Consider the following 23091-nt stretch of genomic DNA (forward strand, 5'->3'; position numbering starts at 1 on the left):
GGGAAAAAAGTGAAGCGAGAGCCCTGGTGCATGCCATACGCAAGAAGAAGATATTCCCTACCAAGCCTCTTCCACCATCAAGATACATGTCAGGAGTGGGAAGGAATACTTTCCGTTCAACTGATGAGTAATTTCAACAATACTTGACACTCAATACCATCCAGGACAATGTAGCCCTCCTTGACTAACAAAATCTATGCAATTTACTCCCTGTACTTCAGCCATATCATGACGACACCATGTGCAAAATGCACTGCTGAAACTAATGGGCCTGCCCCATTTAGGCTATTTTTTCAGCGACTGCCGGCGACTGTCATAGTCATAGCAGGTCGCCGAAAAACCGGCGACTGGACCCCCCCACGACAATGAATACGACAATGTCTACCTACCACCTAATGACGACTGACGACTGATTTAGGACGCCCACTTACGACCATACCTACGACAACCTACGTCCACCCGCGACAAGCTACGACAAGGTACGACCCTGTCGGCGACAAAAGAAGACAACTGAAGACAATTCAGTCGCCGGTCTGTCGCCAATGGAATTCACCGACGTCAGCACTGGCGAGAACCTACGTCATCCTGGCGACAACCTACAACAAGCCAACTGTCGCCGAAAAGTTTTGAACATTTCAAATTCCAATGGCGACCAGAAAAACGCTACGATTCTTTGGGCGACTGAGGAGACGAATCAGGACCATACAGGTGACACCCCGGCCTAGTCGCCTGTAGTCGCCGAAAAAAATTGCCTAAGTGGGACAGGCTCTTAAGTATCTTCAACACCACCCAAATCCCCAACTTCTTTCATGTAGTTGGACAAGGGCAACTGGTGTACAGATCTTCCAAATAACCACATCACGCCTCAATAAGATCAACCCTTGTAAGAACCACATCCCACCTCAATAAGATCAACCCGTGTTACCATACCTGCTTTCCAAAAGTTTCAAAATCTTTGACCTCCATACACAGAACACGATGGAAGCATTAACCACACGAACTACAAAGGCTACACAATTTGTTCGTGCTTTCTCAAAGCCAATTAAGGAAAAGTGTTAACCAAATGAGTTTCCCCCAAAATTCCAAGTATGAATAATTTACAACATTGGAAGTTACAATGACTACCATTTCCCAACAATTTAAAAGTTTAAAATGATCACGGAAAAGCTTCTGCATTTGCCACAAATTTACCGCAGTGTTACTTCACACTGAAGTCCACATTAATACAAGTGAAGGATGAAGCCGCAAATTTAAGTTGAAGCAGTAAGCAAATATCACAGCACAAGAAAAAGGCTGCTTCAAAGTAATATTTACTTGAAAGTCAATACACATACTAAACATCACACAAAATGTCCATGACCATCAGAATTTGGTTTCAAGACAGTATGACATTACATTAGAACAGAAATTGAGGAATAACTGATATTAGTAAAAACAATATGTTCCTACTTCTGCTTTGACTCAAGTATTGGACCATTATTCTGACAACATGTACATAACATACCGTATTATGCCTCACAGTCACCAAAAGGCCACTATCTCAATTAATTCATGAACTGCCTGGTCTGGAACTTAGCCCATTAAATTGCCAGCACATCCTAAGTTGGACAATTTGCTGATAATACTCATTCTCAGCTTGCGATTGATAATATGGCGACCTGAGCAACATATGCAACGGACTACCGGCACCCCTGAAACTGAACTCCAACATATCATCATTTTTGGAACAGAAATAAAATCCAAATATCAAGTATCAGTACACACCTGTTGGATGTCTTGGGAAGATGAATCTGTACTTCCCACCATCAAAGATGTAGTGTCAATATTTATGGATGGCGTCACCAGCCCATCAGTTATTGTGCCATTTGTGTCACCACCTCCTCCACTGTCCCCACCAATCACATTGCCATTGGATTTGTTCACAGAAGTTCTCTGCTCCTCAGAGACAGAAGCCAGCTGCCCGTGCGATGGGTTGAGTCTATAATGTCGTGCTAATCCTCCCCTTCCAATATAAGACTTTTCACAGGTGTCACACTTAAACTTTTTGGGTTTGAAAGAACAAGGCATTGAAAGGCTTAAATCATCCATTTTTGTTTTCACTTCTTCTTCTTCCAAACTGTATTCAGAATAGTCATCTGAATCAGACTGATGGCCCTCTGCTAAATCTTCTGTTTTTATGAACTTGTAGTCTTTAACTTTGTATTTTGGTGGTCGCGATATACGGCCGGATCGAGTTTTGATCTTCACTGGCTTTTTTTCCTTTGATTTATCACTACTCTCGTGTTTCTTGGCATGGCTAGTGGCAACCAAATTTACCACAGCTGTTGTAGTAGTAGATATGTTGGTAGTTACAGTACCAGTGGAAAGGCCAGACTGGCCGCTGATGGTTATCCCAGGAATCGTACGTATAGAGTTTACAGGTGCAAGTGGCGGGGGCTGCCGCTGAACAAGTAGTTGAATTGGAGGTTCTGAAGTGCTGTGCAAAATATATTGTTGTGAACCACTTGTTGAAAGAGGTTGTATCCTAATGATCTGAGGTCCAGAAATATTAATACCCCCTGACACAGTCGTTCTTTGGTTAGCCATCAGACTGGATGCTGCGGTTTTGGGTTGCACTACTGCAAGAGGTGGCATAGGCCTGTCTTTCTCCTCCTGGGCTGAAACTGCTTGTAAGTGAACTTGAACAGTATCTAGTTGATGCTGCAATAAAACAAAAAGAACTTAGCATTTACTGACTTCAAGTTTACAATCACATGTGTTAGGAAATTACGGTGTCAAAATAAGAGATGCGACTCTTACATTCAAAGCCATGTTTTAACTCTGGTTGTTAATATTTGGAACTCTCTACCCAATCAGTCGACTCAGTATGTTTAAGGCCGAGATCAACATGCACTATTAAGGGCTGGTTACCTAGTAGTACTGATTATTAACTTATTGATTACTGATTATTGTAACATTTCTGGTAATTCTAGTCCACAAAAGCCAACACAGGTAGGTGGGGTGTGTGTCTCTATGATCGAGTGGGCCACAACCAGGTGGTCGGGTTTCCTGCCACATTCCAAAGATTCAGCAGGTTGGCAAGTTAATTGACCACTGCTCCTTTACTCATGTATAGGTGAGTGGTTAGAGTTAATGAGAATGTGGGGAGAATAAAAAGAAATATGATTAATTCAGGATTGGCATAGAGGGGTGGCTGATGTGGGGTAAAGGGTCTCATTCCTGGGATCATTCTTGTAAATCTCCTTTTGGATCCTCTCCAGAGCCAGCATATCCTTCCTCAGATATGGTGCCCAGAAATGCTCACAATATTCCAAATGCGGCCTGTCCAGCACCTTGTAGAGCCTCAGCATTACATCCTTGTTTTTGTATACTAACCCTCTTGAAATAAATGTTAGCATTGCAGTTGCCTTCCTCACTACCGATTTGACTTGCAGATTAACTTTTCGGGAATCCTGCACTAGCACTCCCAATTTCTGGATTCTCTCCCCATTTAGAAAATAATCCATGCCTTTATTCCTAATACCAAAATGCATGACTCCACACTTTGCTACACTATATTCCATCTGCCACTTCTCTGCCCACTCTCCCAACCTGTCTAAGTCCTTCTGCAGAGTTCCTGCCCCTCCAATATTTTTGTATCATCTGCAAACTTGGCCACAAAGCCTCGTCCAAATCATTAATATACAACGTGAAGAGTAGTGGCCCCAGCACCGACCCCTGTGGAACTCCGCTAGTCACTGGCAGCCAACCAGAAAAAGCCCCCTTTATTGCCACTCTTTGCCTTCTGTCATTCAGCCAACCTGCTATCCAGGCTAGTATCTGCCCTTTGATACCATGGGCTCTCATCTTCCTTGGCAGCCTCACGTGTGGCACCTTATCAAAGGCTTTCTGAAGATCTAGGTAAATAACATCCACTAACACTCCTTTGTCTGTCCTGCTATTTATTTCTAGAAAGAATTCCAGCAGATTTGTTAGGCCAGATCTCCCCTTCACAAAGCCGTGCTGAATTCAGCCTATTTTATCATGAACTTCTAATTACACCCCAACCTCATCCTTTATAGTGGACTTTAAAATCTTACCAAACTAACTGGCCAGTGTCCACTATTCTGCTTTGCTCCTTTCTTGTGCAGTGGGGTAATATTGGCAATTTTCCAATCATCTGGAAAATTGCAAAAAAAACTTGCACAAAGTCAGATTATTTTTTTTAAAGTATATAAAGAGAAACTGCATAAGTTGCCTATTTGATTACCTGTTTTATAATCCTAGATGCCTCATCTACACTATTCTCACCTGCCAGTGTTTGGTCCATATCTCTCCAGCCATTCCCTATCCATGTACCTGTCCAAAAGTCTTTTTAATGTAGTTAATGTACCTGTCTCAACAACCTCCTCTGGCAGCTTGTTCTATACACCCACCACCCTGTGTATGAAAACTCAGGCTCCTATTTTTTTTTTCCCCTCTCACCTCAAACTTTTGTCATGTACATACGTTATTGGAACAGAGCTAGGCCATTTGACCCATCGAGTCTCCTCCGTGTTTCAATCATGGCTGATCTATCTTTCCCTCTCCACCCCGTTCTCCTGCCTTCTCCCAGTAACCTTTGACACTCTTACAAATCAAGAATCTGTCAATGTCCACTTGAAAAATACCCAGTGACGTGGCCTCCACAGCCAACTGTGGCAATGAATTCCACAGATTCACCACCCTCTGACTAAAGAAATCCCTCCTCATCCTTCTAAAGGTACATCCTTTTATTCTGAGGCATTGCCCTCTGGTCCTGGACTCTCCCACCAGTGGAAACACCCTCTCCAACTCCACTCTATCCAGGTCTTTCACTATTCGGTACGTTTCAAAGAAATCCCCCCGCATCCTTCTAAACTGCAGCGAGTACAGGCCCAGAGCAGTCAAACGCTCATAATACGTTAACCCTATCATCACCAGACCATTCTCGTAAACCTCCTCTGGGCCCTCTCCAACGCCAGCATATCCCTCCTCAGATAGATGGCCCAAAACTGTTTACTGTACTCCAAATGTGGATTAAACAGCACTTTATAAAGTCTCAGCATTACATCCCTGTTTTTATTTTGTAGTCCTCTCGAAATGAATGCTAACCTTGCATTTGCCTTCCTTACTACCGATGTAACTTGCAAATTAACCTTTGGGAATCCTCCCATCACTCCCTTCTTCCCACAAGTTCTTTCAAACCCTGGGGTGTAGTCCATCAAATCCAGGTGACTTATCCATCTTCAAATCTTTCAACTTCCCAAGCACCTTCTACTTAGTAATATTAACTCCACTAACTTCTGCACCCTGACTATGTTGAATTTCTGACACATTGCTGGCGTCTTCCACCTTGAAGACTGACGAAAAACATATTCAGTTGGACAATAGACAATAGGTGCAGGAATAGGCCAATCAGCCCCTCGAGCAAGCACCGCCATTCAATGTGATCATGGTTCATCATCCACAATCAGTACCCCGTTCGTGCCTTCTCACCATATCCCCTGGCTCGGACAAAACTCTGATTATTAGCAACCACTTTCTGTTATTTGCACTACCAGTTTATTTATTCATGTGTGTATATATTTATATCAGTGTATATGGACACATTTATCTGTTTTGTAGTAAATGCCTACTATTTTCTGTGTGTTTAAGCAAAGCAAGAATTTCATTGTCCTATACAGGGACACATGACAATAAACTCACTTGAACTTGACTCCATCTTTATGAACTCTATCTAACTCTCTCTTGAAAGCATCCAGAGAATTGGCCTCCACTGCTTTCCGAGGCAGAGAATTCCACAGATTCACAACTCTCTGGGTAAATTTTTTTTCCTCATCTCCGTTCTAAATGGCCTACCCCTTATTCTTAAACTGTGGCCGCTAGTTGTGGACTCCCCCACATCGGGAACATGTTTCCTGCCTCTAGCGTGTCCAAACCCTTAATAATCTTATTTGTTTCAATAAGATACCCTCTCATCCTTCTAAATTCCAGAGTATACAAGCCCAGCCGCTCCATTCTAACATATGACAGTCCTGCCATCCCAAGAATTAACCTGGTAAACATACACTGCACTCCCTCCACAGCAAGAATGTCCTTCCTCAAATTAGGGGACTAAAACTGCACACAATACTCCAGGTGTGGTCTCACTAGGGCCCTGGGCAACAGCAGAAGGACCTCTTTGCTCCTATATTCAATTCCTCTTGTTATGAAGGCCAACATGCCATTAGCTTTCTTCACTGCCTACTGTACTTGCATGCTTACTTTCAGTGACTGATTAACAAAGACCCCCAGATCTCGTTGTACTTCCCCTTTTCCCAACTTGACACCATTCAGATAATAATCGGCTTTCCTGTTTTTGCCACCAAAGTGGAAAACCTCACATTTATCCACATTAAACTGCATCTGCCATGCATCTGCTCACTACCCAACCTGTCCAAGTCACCCTGCATCCTCATAGCATCCTCCTCGCAGTTCATACAGCCTCACTGTTCACATTTGTGTCATCTGCAAATTTGCTAATGTTACTTTTAATCCCTTCATCGAAATCATTAATGTATACCGTAAACAGCTGCGGTCCCAGCATTGCGGTACCCTGCCTGTCATTCTGAAAGGGACCCGTTAATTCCTACTCTGTTACCTGTCTGCCAACCAATTTTCCATCCACTAGATTTTTTGCCCACTAATCTCCTATGTGGGACCTTATCAAATGATTTCTGAAAGTCCAGGTACACTACATCCACTGGCTCTCCCTTGTCCATTTTCCGAGTTACATCCTCAAAACATTCCAGAAGATTAGTCAAGCATGATTTCTCCTTCGTAAATCCATGCTGACTCAGACCAATACTGTTACTGGTTTCCAAATGTGCTGCTATTTCATCTTTTGCAACTGATTCCAGCATTTTCCCCACCACCGATGTCAGGCTAACTGGTCTATAATTCCCTGTTTTCTCTCTCCCGCCTTTCTTAAAGAGTGGGATAACATTAGCTACCCTCCAATCCACAGGAACTGATCCTAAATCTATAGAACATTGGAAAATGATCGCCAATGCATCCACGATTTCTAGAGCCACTTCCTTAAGTTCCCTGGGATGCAGACCATCAGGCCCTGGGGATTTATCAGCCTTCAGTCCCATCAGTCTACCCAACACCATTTCCTGCCTAATGGAAACATAGAAAATAGGTGGAGTAGGCCATTCGGCCCTTTGAGCCTGCACCGCCATTCAATATGATCATGGCTGATGTGAATTACCTTCAGTTCCTCTGGCCACTAGTACATCTGGGAGATTGTTTATGTCTTCCTTAGTGAAGACAGAACCAAAGTACCCGTTCAACTCGTTTGCCATTTTCGTGTTCCCCTTAATAAATTCACCTGTTTCTATCTTCAAGGGTCCAACTTTGGTCTTAACTAATGTTTTCCTCTTCATATACCCAAAGAAGCTTTTACTATCCTCCTTTATATTCTTGGCTAGCTTACCTTTGTACCTCGTCTTTTCTCTCCACATTGCCTTTTTAGTTATCTTCTGTTGCTCTTTAAATGTTTCCCAATCCTCTGGCTTCCTGCTCATCTTTGCTATGTTATACTTGTTCTCTATTATTCTTATACTGTCCTTGACTTCCCTTGTCAGCCACGGTCACCCCTTACTCCCCTTGGAATCTTTCTTCCTCTTTGGAATGAACTGATCCTGCACCTTCTGTATTATTCCCAGAAATACCTGCTATTGTTGTTCCACTGTCATCCCTGCTAGGGTCTCTTTCCAGTCAACTTTGGCCAGCTCCTCCCTCATGGCTCCATAGTCCCCTTTGTTCAACTGTAATACTGACACTTCTGATTTTCCCTTCTCCCTCTCAAATTGTAGATTAAAACTTATCATATTAAGGTCACTACCTCCTAATGGCTCCTTTACCTCAAGTTCCCTTACCAAATCCGGTTCATTACACAACACTAAATCTAGAATTGCCTTCTACCTGGTAGGCTCTAGTACAAGCTGCGACATGCCAATTTTAACTGTTGATTCAACTTGCACCCTATGTCCAGGTTACTGTTTGGGGGCCTGTAGATAACTCCCATTAGGGTCTTTTTACCCTTACAATTCCTCAGTTCTATCCATACTGACTTTACATCTCCTGATTCTACGTCACCCCTCGCAAGGGACTGAATTTCATTCCTTACCAACAGAGCTACCCCACCCCCTCGTCCCACCTGTCTGTCTTTTTGATAGGATGTATACCCCTAAATATTCAGTTACATGTCTCTGTAATTCCCACATCATACTTGCCAATTTCCAACTGAGCCTCAAGCTCATCCACTTTATTTCTTATACTTCGTGCATTCATATACAATACTTTTAATCCATTATTCCCCTCACCTTTCATAGTGATTCCTATTTCACTTGGCCATACTCTCTTGTCCCTTCCTGAGCTTTCTGACCCGTTAATTCTGGTGTCTTTCTTAACTTTTCTTATACTCTCTTTCCCCTTAACTCCATCCTTATATCTCCAGTTTGCCTCCTACTCAGTTCATCTACCATTTCTTTATTTCCCATTACTATTTCTCCAGCATCATTTTCCAGTGGTCCAATGTCCACTATTGCCTCTCCTACTCTATATATCTGGAGAAACTTTTCATATTTTCTCCCGTATTGCCTTTTTAGTTACCTTCTGTTGTGTTCTGTAAAGCTTTCCAATCTCTAACTTGCCACTCATCTTTGCAATATTGTATGCCTTTTCTTTTCGTTTTATGCTGTATTTTAGTTCCTTTTTCTGCCAGTCACCTCATTCTCCCCTTAGAATCTCTCTTCCTCTTTGGATGAAAAGATTCTGCATCTTCCCGAATTTCTCCCAGAAACTCCTGCCACTGCATGGTCCACCACAAACATCATTCTGTAATTTGTATCCCATTTCTGGAGCGTAACATGCTGGTTTGCTTATTCAGTGAACTTCTACAAAATCAACTGGTTTCGCCAAGACTGGATGAGTAGTAATCAGATCATTCTATTTATAATCAGGCCAGGCTGTATTTCAAAATCAATGTAAAACATAATAATTGCTTATTGGCATGATAGTAGTGATTTCTAATGCTATTTTGCCAATAAAATGCATGATAGTACCTGCAGTAGTCACACATCGCATTAGCACAGAAGATGCATGATAGTACCACAGGCACATGGTTGGGCGTACTAGAATTTCAAGCTTTTACTTTAAAAGGGGAGAGAATTACTCACTTTGAAATGTAGTAAGGCCACAACTTGTATATTTTGACAAGATTAATACTTTACTCAATAATATAAAAGAATTGAACTATTTTATGAATAAGGTGCACAAGGCAGCCACTTGGCTTTTTGAGCGTGTTGTCATTTAAATGGTACCATGGCAGATCTAATTGTAACTTTAATTTTGCATTTACGACCACCTCACCTTGAATTCATTTGCTCCTATTGTATTCATCAACTTTCTACCTTTAAAGTATTTTGGACCCTTCCACAAGAGGAAACCTCCTCTCCACATCCATTGGATCAAGCTCCTCAGGATCCTATGTGTTTCAATCAAATCTCACCCGTCTAAATTCCAAAAAATAGCCCATCGCCCCTCATAAGACAATCCACCAATTCCATTGTACCTTCCCTGAACTGTTTCTCACACTATTGTTTTTCATAAAATAAGATCAATAATGTACCCAATACTCCAGACACGGTGTCATCAATGTCCTCATGCATTAATATTACTACTAAAATGGCCAATTTCACATTTTCCTACATTATATTTCCTTTACTGGATCACCTGTCTTCCTAACCTCCTTGTGTTCTCCTCATAATGTACTTTCCAACTACTTTTGCATTGTCAGGAAATTTACCAAGTGTATCTTTAATGTCTTTAGACAAATTAAGAAACCCCAGTACAATTCCTGTGGCATGCCACTTGTTACTTTTTGCCTACCTGAAAATGATCCATTCCCACTGCTCCATTCTCCATTAGCCAGCTAATCTATCCATGCCAATATTGCAACACAAACTTCCATTTTCTGAAAATACAACTGATGCAACATTATATTAAATGCCCTCAGCACATCTTTATATAATACATTAATTAGTCCCCCTTTATCCCCGAGACATGTCACTCTATAAAATAAATCCATTAAATTGGACAAGCATAAATTCCCTTTCACACTTAAAAAACATCCCTTCCCACCCAAGTACAACTGCAGGAGATGTAATACCTGTACTATAATACCTCCACCCTCACATGCATCCAGGGACTCCAGCGGGACTTCCAGGTGAGACAGAGGTTCACATTCTAACCTCATCTATTGCATCTGGTGCTCTCGATGTGGCCCCCTTTACATCGGCAAGACCAAGCGTAAACTCAGCAATCATTTCAGGGGGCACTTACCCTCAGTCTACCAAGAACAGCCGAGTCTCCCATTTACTAACCTTTTACACCCCCCTCCCTCTCCCATACCGCCGATCTTTCTGTCCTGGGTCTGTTGCATTGCCAGAGACCAAGCACAAACTACAGGAACAGCACCTCATCTTCCATTTGGGTAGCTTACAACCAACAATATTCTGAATTCTCCAATTTCAAGTGACTAACCTACAACTCCGCCTCATTTTATTCCCTCGCTCTCAAACCCATTTCTCCCACTATCACGCCCCCACACCCCCACACCCCCTTCCTTTAAGTCCACAATTCTCACATATATATACACAATAGACAATAGGTGCAGGAGCCCATTTGGCCCTTCGAGCTATTCGATGTGATCATGGCTGATCATCCTTAATCAGTACCCCGTTCCTGCCTTCTCACCATATCCCCTGACTCCGCTATTTTTAAGAGCCCTATCCAGCTCTCTCTTGAAAGCATCCAGAGAACCTGCCTCCACCGCTGAGGCAGAGAATTCCACAGACTCACCACTCTCTGTGAGAAAAAGTGTTTCCTCCTCTCCGTTCTAAATGGCTTACTCCTTATTCTTAAACTGTGGCCCTTGGTTCTGGACTCCCCCAACATCAGGAACATGTTGTGTCCAAGCCCTTAACAATGTAGAAACTGTCATCGATGTTCTGCCCTCCAATCGACTAACATTTACATTAATTAAGAGATAATATCTTTAGGTCACCCTTGGAATTTTTCTCTCATCAGAACATATGGCAAAGCTGTTTCTTGAAATGAGTGTACAAAGTATCTGGAAATACCAATACCTGTGTTGAAGATGTTACACGCAATGGAGCCATCTTATGCTGTACATGTGCAATGCTTTGGTGTAAATTCTGATGAAGGACAGCCTGATGAGCAGCGTTCTGCAACTGTCGCGCTGCATTTTGAACGATTGTCAACGGCTGAGTATAGGCTGCCTGCTGCTGTGAAAGTGCCGTTAGAATCTTAGGCTGGCTGGGTTGGTTGACTGTAGAAGACTGAGTGGAGATACATATTTGCTGAACTTGAACCGGGTTACACGAATCAATCCTATGGACAACCTGACTTGGTTGAACACCCGTCTGTACCTGCGGCATCAAAGCATTACACACAGGGACTTGTATCATCCGACTTCGATCCGTTGCAAGCATTCGCGTTTCGGTGGAAATGCACGGTGTCAAGCTGGTTTTCTGTAGAACCTGATTTCCAAGGGATGCAGAAGTGAGTTGGACGGCGGCGGTTTTGCCGAACTGTGCGGCATGTTGCTGGGATTTAGTAACGTGAGCGATGACTTGCTGCAGTTCATCGGTGAGCGCCACATGCTGCACAAACTGTGTGTGATGTTGCTGGTGTTGCTGCTGGCTGCCGAACATCTGGGCCGCTTCGCTTTCGCTGACTTCCACCAGCCCTTGCTGCTTGGCCAACTGCTCGACCAGTTGCTGCTGCTCCTCGGGGCTCAGGCCGGTCCCTTCCACCAAGGTGCCGTCGGGCTGCACGTAGATGATGGTGCTGGGATGGTGCTCGGTCTCGATGGAGATGCCGTCCAGCTCCTGGGCCACGGCGAAGTCGCCCGCGGCTCCGGGGGGCTCGGGCTCGGCCATCGAGGTCAAGAGGCCGCCGGCGTTGAAGAGGCCGCCACCGACCACCCGAGCGGCGCCGTCCTCCACGGCCACCCGCACAAAGTCGGGCAGCACCGAGTGCACCTCCAGCGGCTTGCGGGGCGAGGCCGTGGCTGCCCGGCCCGGCGGGGGCAAGGGGTCGGCACCATGCGGCCGGCCGCACTCGGCAACCTCCTCCACGGCTACCAGGCCGCCCTCAGCCCTCTCCCCGGCCGCCAGGCCGCTGTCCTCCTCCTCCGCCATGTTGGGGAGTCACGCTCCGCCCGACCGCACTTTGTTCCGCCCCATGAGGGGGGACGCGGGTCCCGGGAGGTTGGTTAGTGAGACGAGGGAGAGAGTGAGTGGATGGGTGGGTCACTGTGCCTGCCTGCGCCGCTCACGGGCCGACACACAACATGCTGGGCTGTGGGCCCTGGTCTGTGGGCCGGGCTGTAGGCAATGGGCTGTGGGCTGGGCTATGGGCCGTGGGGTAATGGGCCGCCGCCGCCGCCGCCGTCGTCCTGCGCCGCTCACGGCCCGTCATACAACACAACATGGCGGCCGGCGCGGCTACGGCGGCCGCGCAACAGCCACGTCCCTCCCCCCCCCCCGCCACCGCCGGGCAGCGAGAGCGAGAGCGAAGCCGCAAGTCGATACGCGGGTAACACAAAAGTGCTGGGGAAACTCAGCGGGTGCAGCAGCAGCATCTATGGAGCGAAGGAAATAGGCCGAAACCCTTCTTCAGACTGACACGCGGGTCTGGCAGCCTTCTCTCCACAGATGCTCTGCCTGTCCCGCTGCGTTACTCCAGCATTTAGTGTCTTCCTTCGGTGTAAACCAAAGCTCTTAGAGCGGGGATCTTTGGTGTAAACTAGTATCCTACACAGCAGAGGCCCTTCGGCCCTTCTCGCCCATGCTACACCAGTCCACATCTGGGCCCCCACATCTGGGCCCCCCCCTCTTAACCTCCCTCCTGTCCATGCATGTTCAGGCTTGTTAATTAAAGGAATGAATAGAGTCATTGCAGCGTGGAAACAGGCCCTTCGGCCCGTTTCGGCCGTGCTGACCATAAACATGCCCCATCTCGGCTCTGCTAAACTTGTCCCACCTGCCCCACGTCTCTCCCTTATCCCTCTAAACCTCTCTCTTGATCCATGTACCTGTTCAAATGCATGTTCAGGCCAGTTAATTACAAGAATATAGTCATGCAGCGTGGAAACAGGTCTTTCGGCCCTTCTCGGCCATGCTATACTAGTTCCACCTGCCCCACGTCTGTACCATATCCATCTAACCCTATCTCCTGTTTCATGTACGTGTTCAAATGCATGTTCATGTTCAGGCTTGCTTTAGAGTAATTCAGCATGAGGCAGGCCCTTCGGCCCCACTTGCCCATGCTGACCATGGTATCCCATCCACACTTGTAAGTACTACTCTAACCCTACTAGTACTGGTGAACTTGTGAAGAACTTCAACACTGACTACACATTTATACAATAGACAATAGGTGCAGGAGTAGGCCATTCGGCCATTCGAGCCAGCACCGCCATTCAATGTGTTTATGGCTGATCATCCACAATCAGTACCCCTTCCTGCCTACACACCATATCCCCTGACTCCGCTATTTTTTAAGAGCCCTATCTAGCTCTCTCTTGAAAGCATGCCTTTAAAAGCATTTAAAAACATGCCTCAAAATAAAAGAATGATATCTCACTATTATCTCAGAGATAATAAGATAATTGCAGCAAAATATAAATCTCCACAAGTTAAATGTCTGTTATTTGACAGAATAGAAAATTACTCGAGATTAGATTAAATTTGTGCGACAGAAAAGAAGTAGAAAAAAAGGTAGCGCCCAACGTGGGGCTCGAACCCACGACCCTGAGATTAAGAGTCTCATGCTCTACCGACTGAGCTAGCCGGGCTCTGCAGCAAACACCACTGTTACTCCTCATAGCAGCGGGCCACACTGTAATTAGTGTGTCGTATGCTGCGAGATTTGTTACTTAATGGCCAGAAGATACTGAAATCATTTCAAGAGTCAACCATGTGTTTAATTGTAATATGCACCAAAACATGACAATGAAAATCGTAGCAGCACAACAGGTTTGTAAACACAATACTCAGTAGATAATATAATAAACAAAATAGAAATAAATTCAATAAACATGATTGAATGACAGAGAAGACTTGTTGGACCGAATGGCCTAATTCTACTCCTATTATAACCTGATGAACTACCTACAACCATTAAACATTACAATCTCCAAATAAACTCTGAACAAGTTCAAGTGAGTTTATTGTCATGTGTCCCTGTATAGGACAATGAAATTCTTGCTTTGCTTAAGCACACAGAAAATAGTAGGCATTTACTACAAAACAGATAAATGTGTCCATATACCATGATATAAATATATACACACATGAATAAATAAACTGGTAGTGCAAGTAACAGAAAGTGGTTGCTAATAATCAGAGTTTTGTCCGAGCCAGGTTTAATAGCCTGATGGCTGAGGGGAAGTAGCTATTCCTGAACCTGGTTGTTGCAGTCTTCAGGCTCCTGTACCTTCTACCTGAAGGTAGCAGGGAGATGAGTGTGTGGCCAGGATGGTGTGGGTCTTTGATGATACTGCCAGCCTTTTTGAGGCAGCGACTGCGATAAATCCCCTCGATGGAAGGAAGGTCAGAGCCGATGATGGACTGGGCAGTGTTTACTACTTTTTGTAGTCTTTTCATCTCCAGGGCGCTCAAATTGCCGAACCAAGCCATGATGCAACCGGTCAGCATGCTCTCGACTGTGCACCTGTAGAAGTTAGAGAGAGTCTTCCTTGACAATCCGACTCTCCGTAATCTTCTCAGGAAGTAGAGGCGCTGATGAGCTTTTTTGATAATTGCATTAGTGTTCTCGGACCAGGAAAGATCTTCAGAGATGTGCACGCCCAGGAATTTGAAGTTCTTGACCCTTTCAACCATCGACCCGTTGATATAAATGGGGCTGTGGGTCCCCCTCCTACTCCTTCCAAAGTCCACAATCAGTTCCTTGGTTTTGCTGGTGTTGAGGGCCAGGTTATTGCGCTGGCACCATATGGACAGTTGCTCGATCTCTCTTCTGTACTCTGACTCATCCCCATCAGTGATACGCCCCACAATATTGGTGTCGTCAGCGAACTTGATGATGGAGTTCGCACTGTGGTTCGCTACGCAGTCATGGGTATAGAGTGAGTACAGCAGGGGGCTGAGCACGCAGCCTTGAGGTGCTCCCGTGCTGATTGTTATTGAGGCTGACACATTTCCACCAATACGAACAGACTGTGGTCTGTGGACGAGGAAGTCGAGGATCCAGTTGCAGAGGGATGCGCAGAGACCCAGTTCTGCGAGTTTGGTAACCAGTTTGGAGGGGATGATTGTGTTAAATGCCGAGCTGTAATCAATGAATAACAGCCTGACATATGAGTTTTTGTTGTTCAAGTGGTCCAGTGCGGAGTGGAGGGCCAGCGAGATCGCATCCACCGTTGATCTGTTGTGGCGGTACGCGAACTGCAGTTGGTCCAGGTTTTTGTCGATGTAGGAGTTGATTTGCTCCATGATCAACCTCTCAAAGCACTTCATCACCACCGGCGTTAGTGCCACTGGTCGATAGTCATTGAGGCATGTCACCTTACTCTTCTTGGGCACCGGTATAATTGATGCCCTTTTAAAGCAGGTGGGGACCTCAGACCTCAGAAGTGAGAGGTTGAAAATGTCCGTAAAAACTCCCGCCATGTTGGTCCGCACAGGTTTTTAGAACACGACCGGGTATACCATCAGGATCAGGTGCTTTTCGGGGGTTCACCCCTCTGAAGGATTTCCTGACATCGGCCTCTGTGACTGAGACTGAAATGCCATCACAGCGAATGGGGGCTCGGGAAGGCACATCAGTATTCTCCCTGTCAAAGCGTGCGTAAAACGCATTGAGCTCGTCAGGGAGTGATGTTACACCGGCATTCGAGCTGCCTCCTGGTTTTGCCTTGTAGGAGGTGATTGCATTCAGACCCTGCCACAGCTGCCGAACATCTGTCTCGTCCTCCAGTTTGGAGCAGAAGTCCCTTTTGGCCTTTTTGATGGCCTTACCAAGGTCATATCTGGTCTTCATGTAGGCCACTGTATCATTGGAGGTGAATGCCCTGTGTCTGGACTTCAGGAGAGTGCGGATCTCAAAGTTCATCCAAGGTTTCTGATTGGGAAACACTCGGAAGGTTTTTGTAGGGATGCAGTCCTCCACACATTTCTTTATGAAGTCTGTAACGACTGTGGCATATTCGTTCAAGTCCGTTGCCGAGTCCTTGAACATTGCCCAGTCTACAGACTCCAAACAGTCCTGGAGTTGTTCTTCTGCCCCCCCCCCGACCAGCTCTGTGCTGTCCTCACTTCTGGGCGTGCGCTCTTTAATTGCTGCCTGTAGGCAGGAAGAAGCAGCAACGCGGTATGGTCGGATTTACCGAAGTGAGGGCGAGGGATAGAACGATAGGCATTCTTGATGGTAGTGTAGCAGTGGTCGAGGGTGTTAGGTCCTCTGGTGCAGCAGGAGACATGTTGGTGGAAGTTGGGGAGTGATTTCTTGAGGTTCGCCTTATTGAAGTCCCCAGCAATGGTGGTAAATGCCTCGGGGTAAGACGTCTGGTGTTTGTTGACCACGGCCTGCAGCTCCTCCAGTGCCAGACGGACGTCTGCCTGGGGTGGGATGTAGACTGCGGTCAGGATAACGGAGGTGAATTCTCTCGGGAGGTAGAAGGGACGGCACTTCACCGCCAGATGTTCGAGGTGTGGAGAGCAGGAGTTGGACAAGGCTGCCACGTCGGAACACCACGCAGAGTTGACCATGAGGCAGACCCCCCCTCCTCTCCCTTTCCCAGATACCAGGGTACGGTCCATGCAGTGGATGGAAAACCCTTCAGGCTGGACCGCTGAGTCTGGGGAGCTGGGGGTGAGCCATGTCTCTGTGAAACAGAACACAGAGCATTCCCTCAGCTCCCTTTGATAAAGCAGTCTTGCCCTTAAGTCCTCCACTTTGTTTTCAAGGGACTGTACATTAGCCAGTAGGATAGTTGGGAGAGGGCGCCGAACATACAGAGTTGGAGGCATTGATTTTGTCTTTGTGCAATTGTTTGTTTTGTTATATATACACAGTATACACACACACATACACATATATATATAAATGTATTACATATATACATTTATATATATATTTACACACACACACACACATATATATATATAAATGTATTACATTTATAAATTTATTTTATATGTATATAAATACACACACACACATCTACATTACTAAATCTCTGATTTTGACCGCTTTTGGCCGACTGTGCTGCGATTTCCGAGAGAACGCCATCCCCTACGGCCGTCATTTTTGGCCACCTCGCTCAGAGCCCCCCTCCGCCATATGAGTGCGGAGGATTTTTTCCGTCGATGAAAAATGAGAGAGATATTAATGTTTTTACAAAATTCTCCATTCTCTCTGCTGCCCCCGCTGGCGGCAGGGGGAGGGACTATAAAACCAGGAAGTGTCGTGCCTCACTCAGTCTCTGCCAGACCCAGGAAGCGAGAGGGTCACGGCTTTCTGAGTTGCGAATAACACTGCACGGTGAGTCCCCTCGATGCGGCTGTAAAGTGGCTGCAGCCATTTAAAAAAAATTTGTGTCCACAAAATGAATTTTGGTTGTCGGGTGTCTGCAGCCCAATTGTTTGCCTCGCCTTTTTTAACAAGTTTGTGTTCACAAAATGAAATTTGGTTGTCGGGTGTCTGCAGACCAATTGTTTGCCTTGGCTTGGCTTTTAAAATCATTGCAACAGTTGAATGCCTGCCCAAGCATCCATATGGCCCACAATGTCTATGCTGGAAACCAGTACCTTCGGCCCGCAACACCCATACTAGCGCAACAGACAGCCCCCCCACTGGCGAGCAGTATTGGAATTGGTGGAGAGGTGGATTATTGCGTTGGTGACCAGCCCTCCCGTGTGATGCTGGGACCCAACGGGTCCCACTTAGTCTAGTATATATATATATATAATAATAATAATAATAATACATTTTATTTAATGGGTGCCTTTCAGACATCTCAAGGACACCTTACATAGTAATCGGAATAAAAACATATAATCGGAATAGAACAGGTAAAAAAGACATCACAGAGACACAAATTAAAAACAGAATTCAATCCAAAAACAGAAAATCAAAAACACAGTGTGAAGAGAGAGCAGCGGCAGCCAAAGCATGCCAGCGTCCACTCTCCCTTCACGGCAGCCATCTTAGACACAGACCTACAGGACTACAATTAGACAAAAAAATCATCCCCCCACAGTGGGTAGCACTGTGGAGGAAGGCACAATGTCCAGTCCCCACCCCATGTTCACCCCAAAGTCAGGCCTATTGAGTCCACCGCAATTGCCTTTACGGAGGCCCGATGTCCCTGGCCGTTCTCACCGGGTTATCTTGCCCCGGCGTCGGGAGAGTCCTTTCAGCGGCTGGGCCACCTGGAACGGCCGCTTCCTGGTTGGAGCCCGCGGCTGCCGAAGCCGACAAGGCCGCGCCGGTTTGGAGCTCCCAGGCTCCCGATGATAAAGTCGGCGCCGCCTCTCCGCACTGCCACCTAGCCGCACTGCCGCCTCTCCGCACGCCGTCTCTCCGCTCCGCAGATGTTGCTCTCGGCGGTCCAGCTCGCCAGAGCTCCAGCGCGGCGACCCAGGCAAGGCATCGCCCGCTCCACTCCGCTCCGCTCCAGCGTTCTAACGCTGTGCCGCCGCCGAGGCCGAGGTGCTGGACACCCCCGCCAGGAAACGGCGCTCCAAGCCCGCAGGTAGGCCACGAGGACGGGTCGACGGGCAGCCCGGAGAAAAGGCTGCCACACCGACCAGGTAGGGACCTAGAAATAAAGTTACAACTACCCCCCCACATTAAAAGACCATATCCCCTACAAACAAAAAAACAGGACTCACTAAAAACTATAAAAAAAACGAATTTAAAACGGACGGCTGCTGGCTAGCAGCCGTTCACCAAGATGGCTCCTCCTCGTAGGATATATATAAATGTATTACATTTGTAAATTTATTTTATATGTATATAAATATATATATACACACACACGCACACACACACACACACATATAGATATGTGGGTCCCATGTTCACAGGTCCCCCGATGCAATATTCCACCTCTCCACTAATTCCAATATTGGTGGCCAGTGGGAGGGCTTTCTGGAGCGCTGGTATGGGGTCTTGGGGTGGCAGCTCAGTCCCTCAAGCCTGGTCTGCTGGCAGCTCACTCAAGGCTGGTGGGCTGGCAGTTGACTCATGGCTATTCCTTGAAATTCCACTTCAAGCAGGGTGCAAGGCCACCAAATTCAAACCCATTTTCCTACCATTTCAAGCAGGGTGCAAGGCCATCAAATTCAAGTGCAATTTCTTACCACTTTGAGCAGGGTGCAAGGCCACCAAATTCAAGTGCAGTTTCCTACCACTTCAAGCAGGGTGCAAGGCCACCGAATTCAAGTGCAGTTTCCAACCACTCCAAGCAGGGTGCAAGGCCACCGAATTCAAGTGCAGTTTCATACCACTTCAAGCAGGGTGCAAGGCCACCAAATTCAGTGCAGTTTCATACCACTTCAAGCAGGGTGCAAGGCCGCCAAATTCAAGTGCAGTTTCATTCCACTTCAAGCAGGGTGCAAGGCCACCAAATTCAAGTGCAGTTTAATTCCATTTTAAGCAGGGTGCAAGGCCACCAAATTCAAATGCAGCTTCATACCATTTCATGCAGGGTGAAACCACCATAAAACCACACAAAACACCAAACTCACAGTTCAGTAGACATTCAGTGTGTTCAGTTGATTCACAGCTCAGGCAGTTGTGACCTCTCCTTCCCCCATCATGCAGAGACTGAGCCACACCCACACTTCCAGGTTTTATAACCCCTCCCCCTCCCACCAGAAAAGGTGTGGCCTTCATGCCGTGATTGACAGGAGAGAGATTCTCAACATTTTTAAACACTAATAACACTTTTATTTTTCATTGATGGGAAGAATTCTCTGCACCTGTGGAGCGGAGGGGGACTGTGTAAGATGGCCAAAAATCACAGCCATAAGTGGCAGCGTTTTATCTAAAATCAATATACAATGCAAACAGGAAGTAAGTGCATTTGCAGTAGTGCCTTTTAAGTTCAAGCCAAAGCACCCAAACCACCATTTGCAGTAAGTAGTGCCTTTCAACTTCAAGCCAAAGCACACAAGCCACCATTTGCAGTAAGTAGTGCCTTTCAACTTCAAGCCAAAGCACCCAAACCACCATTTGCAGTAGTGCCTTTCAACTTCAAGCTAAAGCACCCAAACACCATTTGTAGTAGTGCCTTTCAACTTCAAGCTAAAGCACCCAAACACCATTTGTAGTAGTGCCTTTCAACTTCAAGCCAAAGCACCCAAACTACCATTTGCAGTAAGTAGTGCCTTTTTACTTCAACCCAAAGCACCCAAACAACCATTTGCAGGCAGTACCTTTTTACTTCAAACCAACCATATTTTCATTTCCCAACCACATTAAGGGGACTCACAGTTGAGTAGACATGTGTTCAGTGTTATTCAGAGAGACGTGAGACGTGACCCTCTGGCTTCTTCCATCTTGCAGAGACTGAGTGAGACACACCACTTCCTGGTTTTATAGTCCCTTCCCCTCCCTCCAGCAGGGGCAGCAGAGAGAATGGCAATTTTTTCTCTCTGGTTTTTCATCGATGGGCTAAAATCCTCTGGTCCAGGAAGGCGGATGTGGGCTCTGAGCGAGGTGGCCAAAAATGACGGCCGTAGGTGGCGGCGTTCTCTCGGAAATCGTACCACAGTGGGCCAAAAGCGGTCAAGATCAGACTTTTAGTAATATAGATTTATTTCAGAAATATATTTTTGGTTTACAGGTCCTCACAAACACGTCTGACCACAATGGTGGTTAGCACACAACTGTGGCGCGAAAGTGAAACCGCGCGAAAACAGCAGCCCCTCCCGAGTCATGTGACCGCGGCTTCCTCACGCCGGGTTCGATACCTGCGTGCTCCAGCAGGCGCCGCTACAATATTGCACATATAATACATATATGTATATATATATACACACACATACAGTGTTAAGAAAGTCCACATGGGGCGCTGTCGCTTGCCATCAGAGCACATGTGTGGTGGCGCTGGCGACCAAAGATACTAGAGCAAGAGCATGATCTATGATCTATGCTGGCGATCTCAGGGTTGTCCCAGCAACTCAGTCCTGGTTATCGAAAGAGGAGGCGTGGCAATCTCAGGCATTAACCCTGTAGTTCACCCTTGCCTCCAGAGGAGGCACTGGCGGTCTCAGGTTTATCCTGTTGGCTCAGCTTTGAGCTTGCCGAGGCGATACTGGCCATCTCTGGATTATCCTAGTAGCCGCCGTCACTGGCTCGCGCTCACCTCTCCCACTGTTGCCACTGCCACTAACATCCTGGTTGCGCCCACCACCGCGTCACCACCCTGGCTGCTCCTAGGCATCACCGCCACGCCCGACGTTCCCATGTCGCGCCTACCATCGCTACTTTCGCGACCCGGCCACTCCCACTGGCACCACCGCCGATACTCACCTGCACTCCGCCGCCTGCATATTCCTGCACCTATTTTCTATGTTTCTATGATTCTACAAAGCGCTGGAGTAACCCAGTGGGTCAGGCAGCATCTCTGGAGAACTCAGCTGGTCGGACACCATCCCTGGAGAGAAGATAGACACAAAATGCTGGAGAAACTCAGTGGGTGCGGCAGCGTCTATGGAGAGAAGCAATTGGCGACATTTAGGGTCGAGACCCTTCTTCAGTGAAGGGTCATCCTGGAGAGAAGGGCCTGTTTCCCTGCTGTATGACCTTGACTCTATGACCCGCTGAGTTACTCCAGCGCTTGTGCATCTTCCTTACAAAGTTTTGTGCTATGCGTTCTGGATTTGACATTTTAATTAGACTCCTCTATAACAGTGACTACATTTTATTGCAATATATTTGTTGTAATCAGGTTAAAAAATCCAAGGGCATCTATGGTGCTGTTCAGCTGCAAGTTATTTCCATCTGTAAATGGCAACAGCTGTGCAGAGTTTGGGCAGCACCACACTCCCTTGTCAGCGCATTTATATAACACTGAAGCACAATAAAGTGAGTTGCTTGTTGTAATCTCCAGAGAAAGCGTTATTAAATACGAAGGAACTTCGAAACAATAGCGTTGTGGCTGAGCTCAGAATTGCTGTGTGGCGTTCTGCCATGCAAACACAAAAATATTCCCTTTTTAACTCCTTATCTCCAACCCCCGCCCCTCAGTCACGTGCTTCTTCCGAGGGCTCTTCCGAATGCAACGACCTGATCTTGTAACCACAGGACCCGCATTCGGACATCCCGCAAGCACGGGAATCTGGCGGAACCCCCCAACGGCAAGGCAGAGCCACCTGCAACGGCTGGCCAATGTCCACATGAGCCGGCTTAAGACGCGCCACCGATACAGTCTCAGGCTTTCCGCCCACGTCCAACACAAAAGTTGAAATGCCGTGCTGCAACATCCGGAATGGACCCTCATACGGGCGTTGCAACGGCATACGATGAGCATCCCGACGCAGGAACACATTTGGGCAGTCCTTGAGGGCAGATGGAACCGAGGAAAAAGCGACTCTGTGCTGGGATGCTGGAACGGGAGAAAGCTTGCCCACCTGCTCCCGAATACACAACAGCACAGATGGTGACTCCTGCTGCTCCTGCGCAGCCGGAATGAAATCACCTGGGACCGTAAGCGGAGCACCGTACACTCATTCGACAGAGGACCTAGCCAGATCTTCCTTCGGGGCAGTGTGAATTCCCAACAATACCCACGGTAACTCATTGACCCTATCCGGACCTGTGAGCAGATTATTATCTAAATGGTGTCAAGTTGGGAAAAGGGGAAGTACAACGGGATCTGGGTGTCCTTGTTCATCAGTCTATGAAAGTAACCATGCAGGTACAGCAGGCAGTGAAGAAAGCGAATGGCATGTTGGCCTTTATAACCTGAGGAGTTGAGTATAG

At 46.6% G+C, this 23091-nt stretch overlaps 1 protein-coding gene and 1 non-coding gene across 3 annotated transcripts in view; both read right to left on the reverse strand.

Moving 5' to 3' along the window:
- The window catches only part of znf839 (zinc finger protein 839), a 56720-nt gene extending 44359 nt beyond the window's left edge, over positions 1 to 12361 (reverse strand). For both annotated transcript variants that reach the window (XM_033026498.1, XM_033026497.1), the window contains exons 1-2: positions 11196 to 12361; positions 1765 to 2700 (exon numbers count right to left, since the gene is read on the reverse strand). In XM_033026498.1, the coding sequence (XP_032882389.1) occupies positions 1765 to 2700; positions 11196 to 12272 (2013 nt within the window). In that variant the 5' untranslated portion in view covers positions 12273 to 12361. The remainder of the gene's footprint in view (positions 1 to 1764; positions 2701 to 11195) is intronic.
- A 1496-nt stretch (positions 12362 to 13857) lies between these two features.
- On the reverse strand, positions 13858 to 13930 carry trnak-cuu. The gene has a single exon. It is a non-coding gene; the product is annotated as a tRNA-Lys (tRNA).
- Between the last annotated feature and the right edge of the window lie 9161 nt (positions 13931 to 23091).

The sequence above is a fragment of the Amblyraja radiata genome, chromosome 9, assembly GCF_010909765.2.
Source record: "Amblyraja radiata isolate CabotCenter1 chromosome 9, sAmbRad1.1.pri, whole genome shotgun sequence".
Lineage (NCBI taxonomy): Eukaryota > Metazoa > Chordata > Chondrichthyes > Rajiformes > Rajidae > Amblyraja > Amblyraja radiata.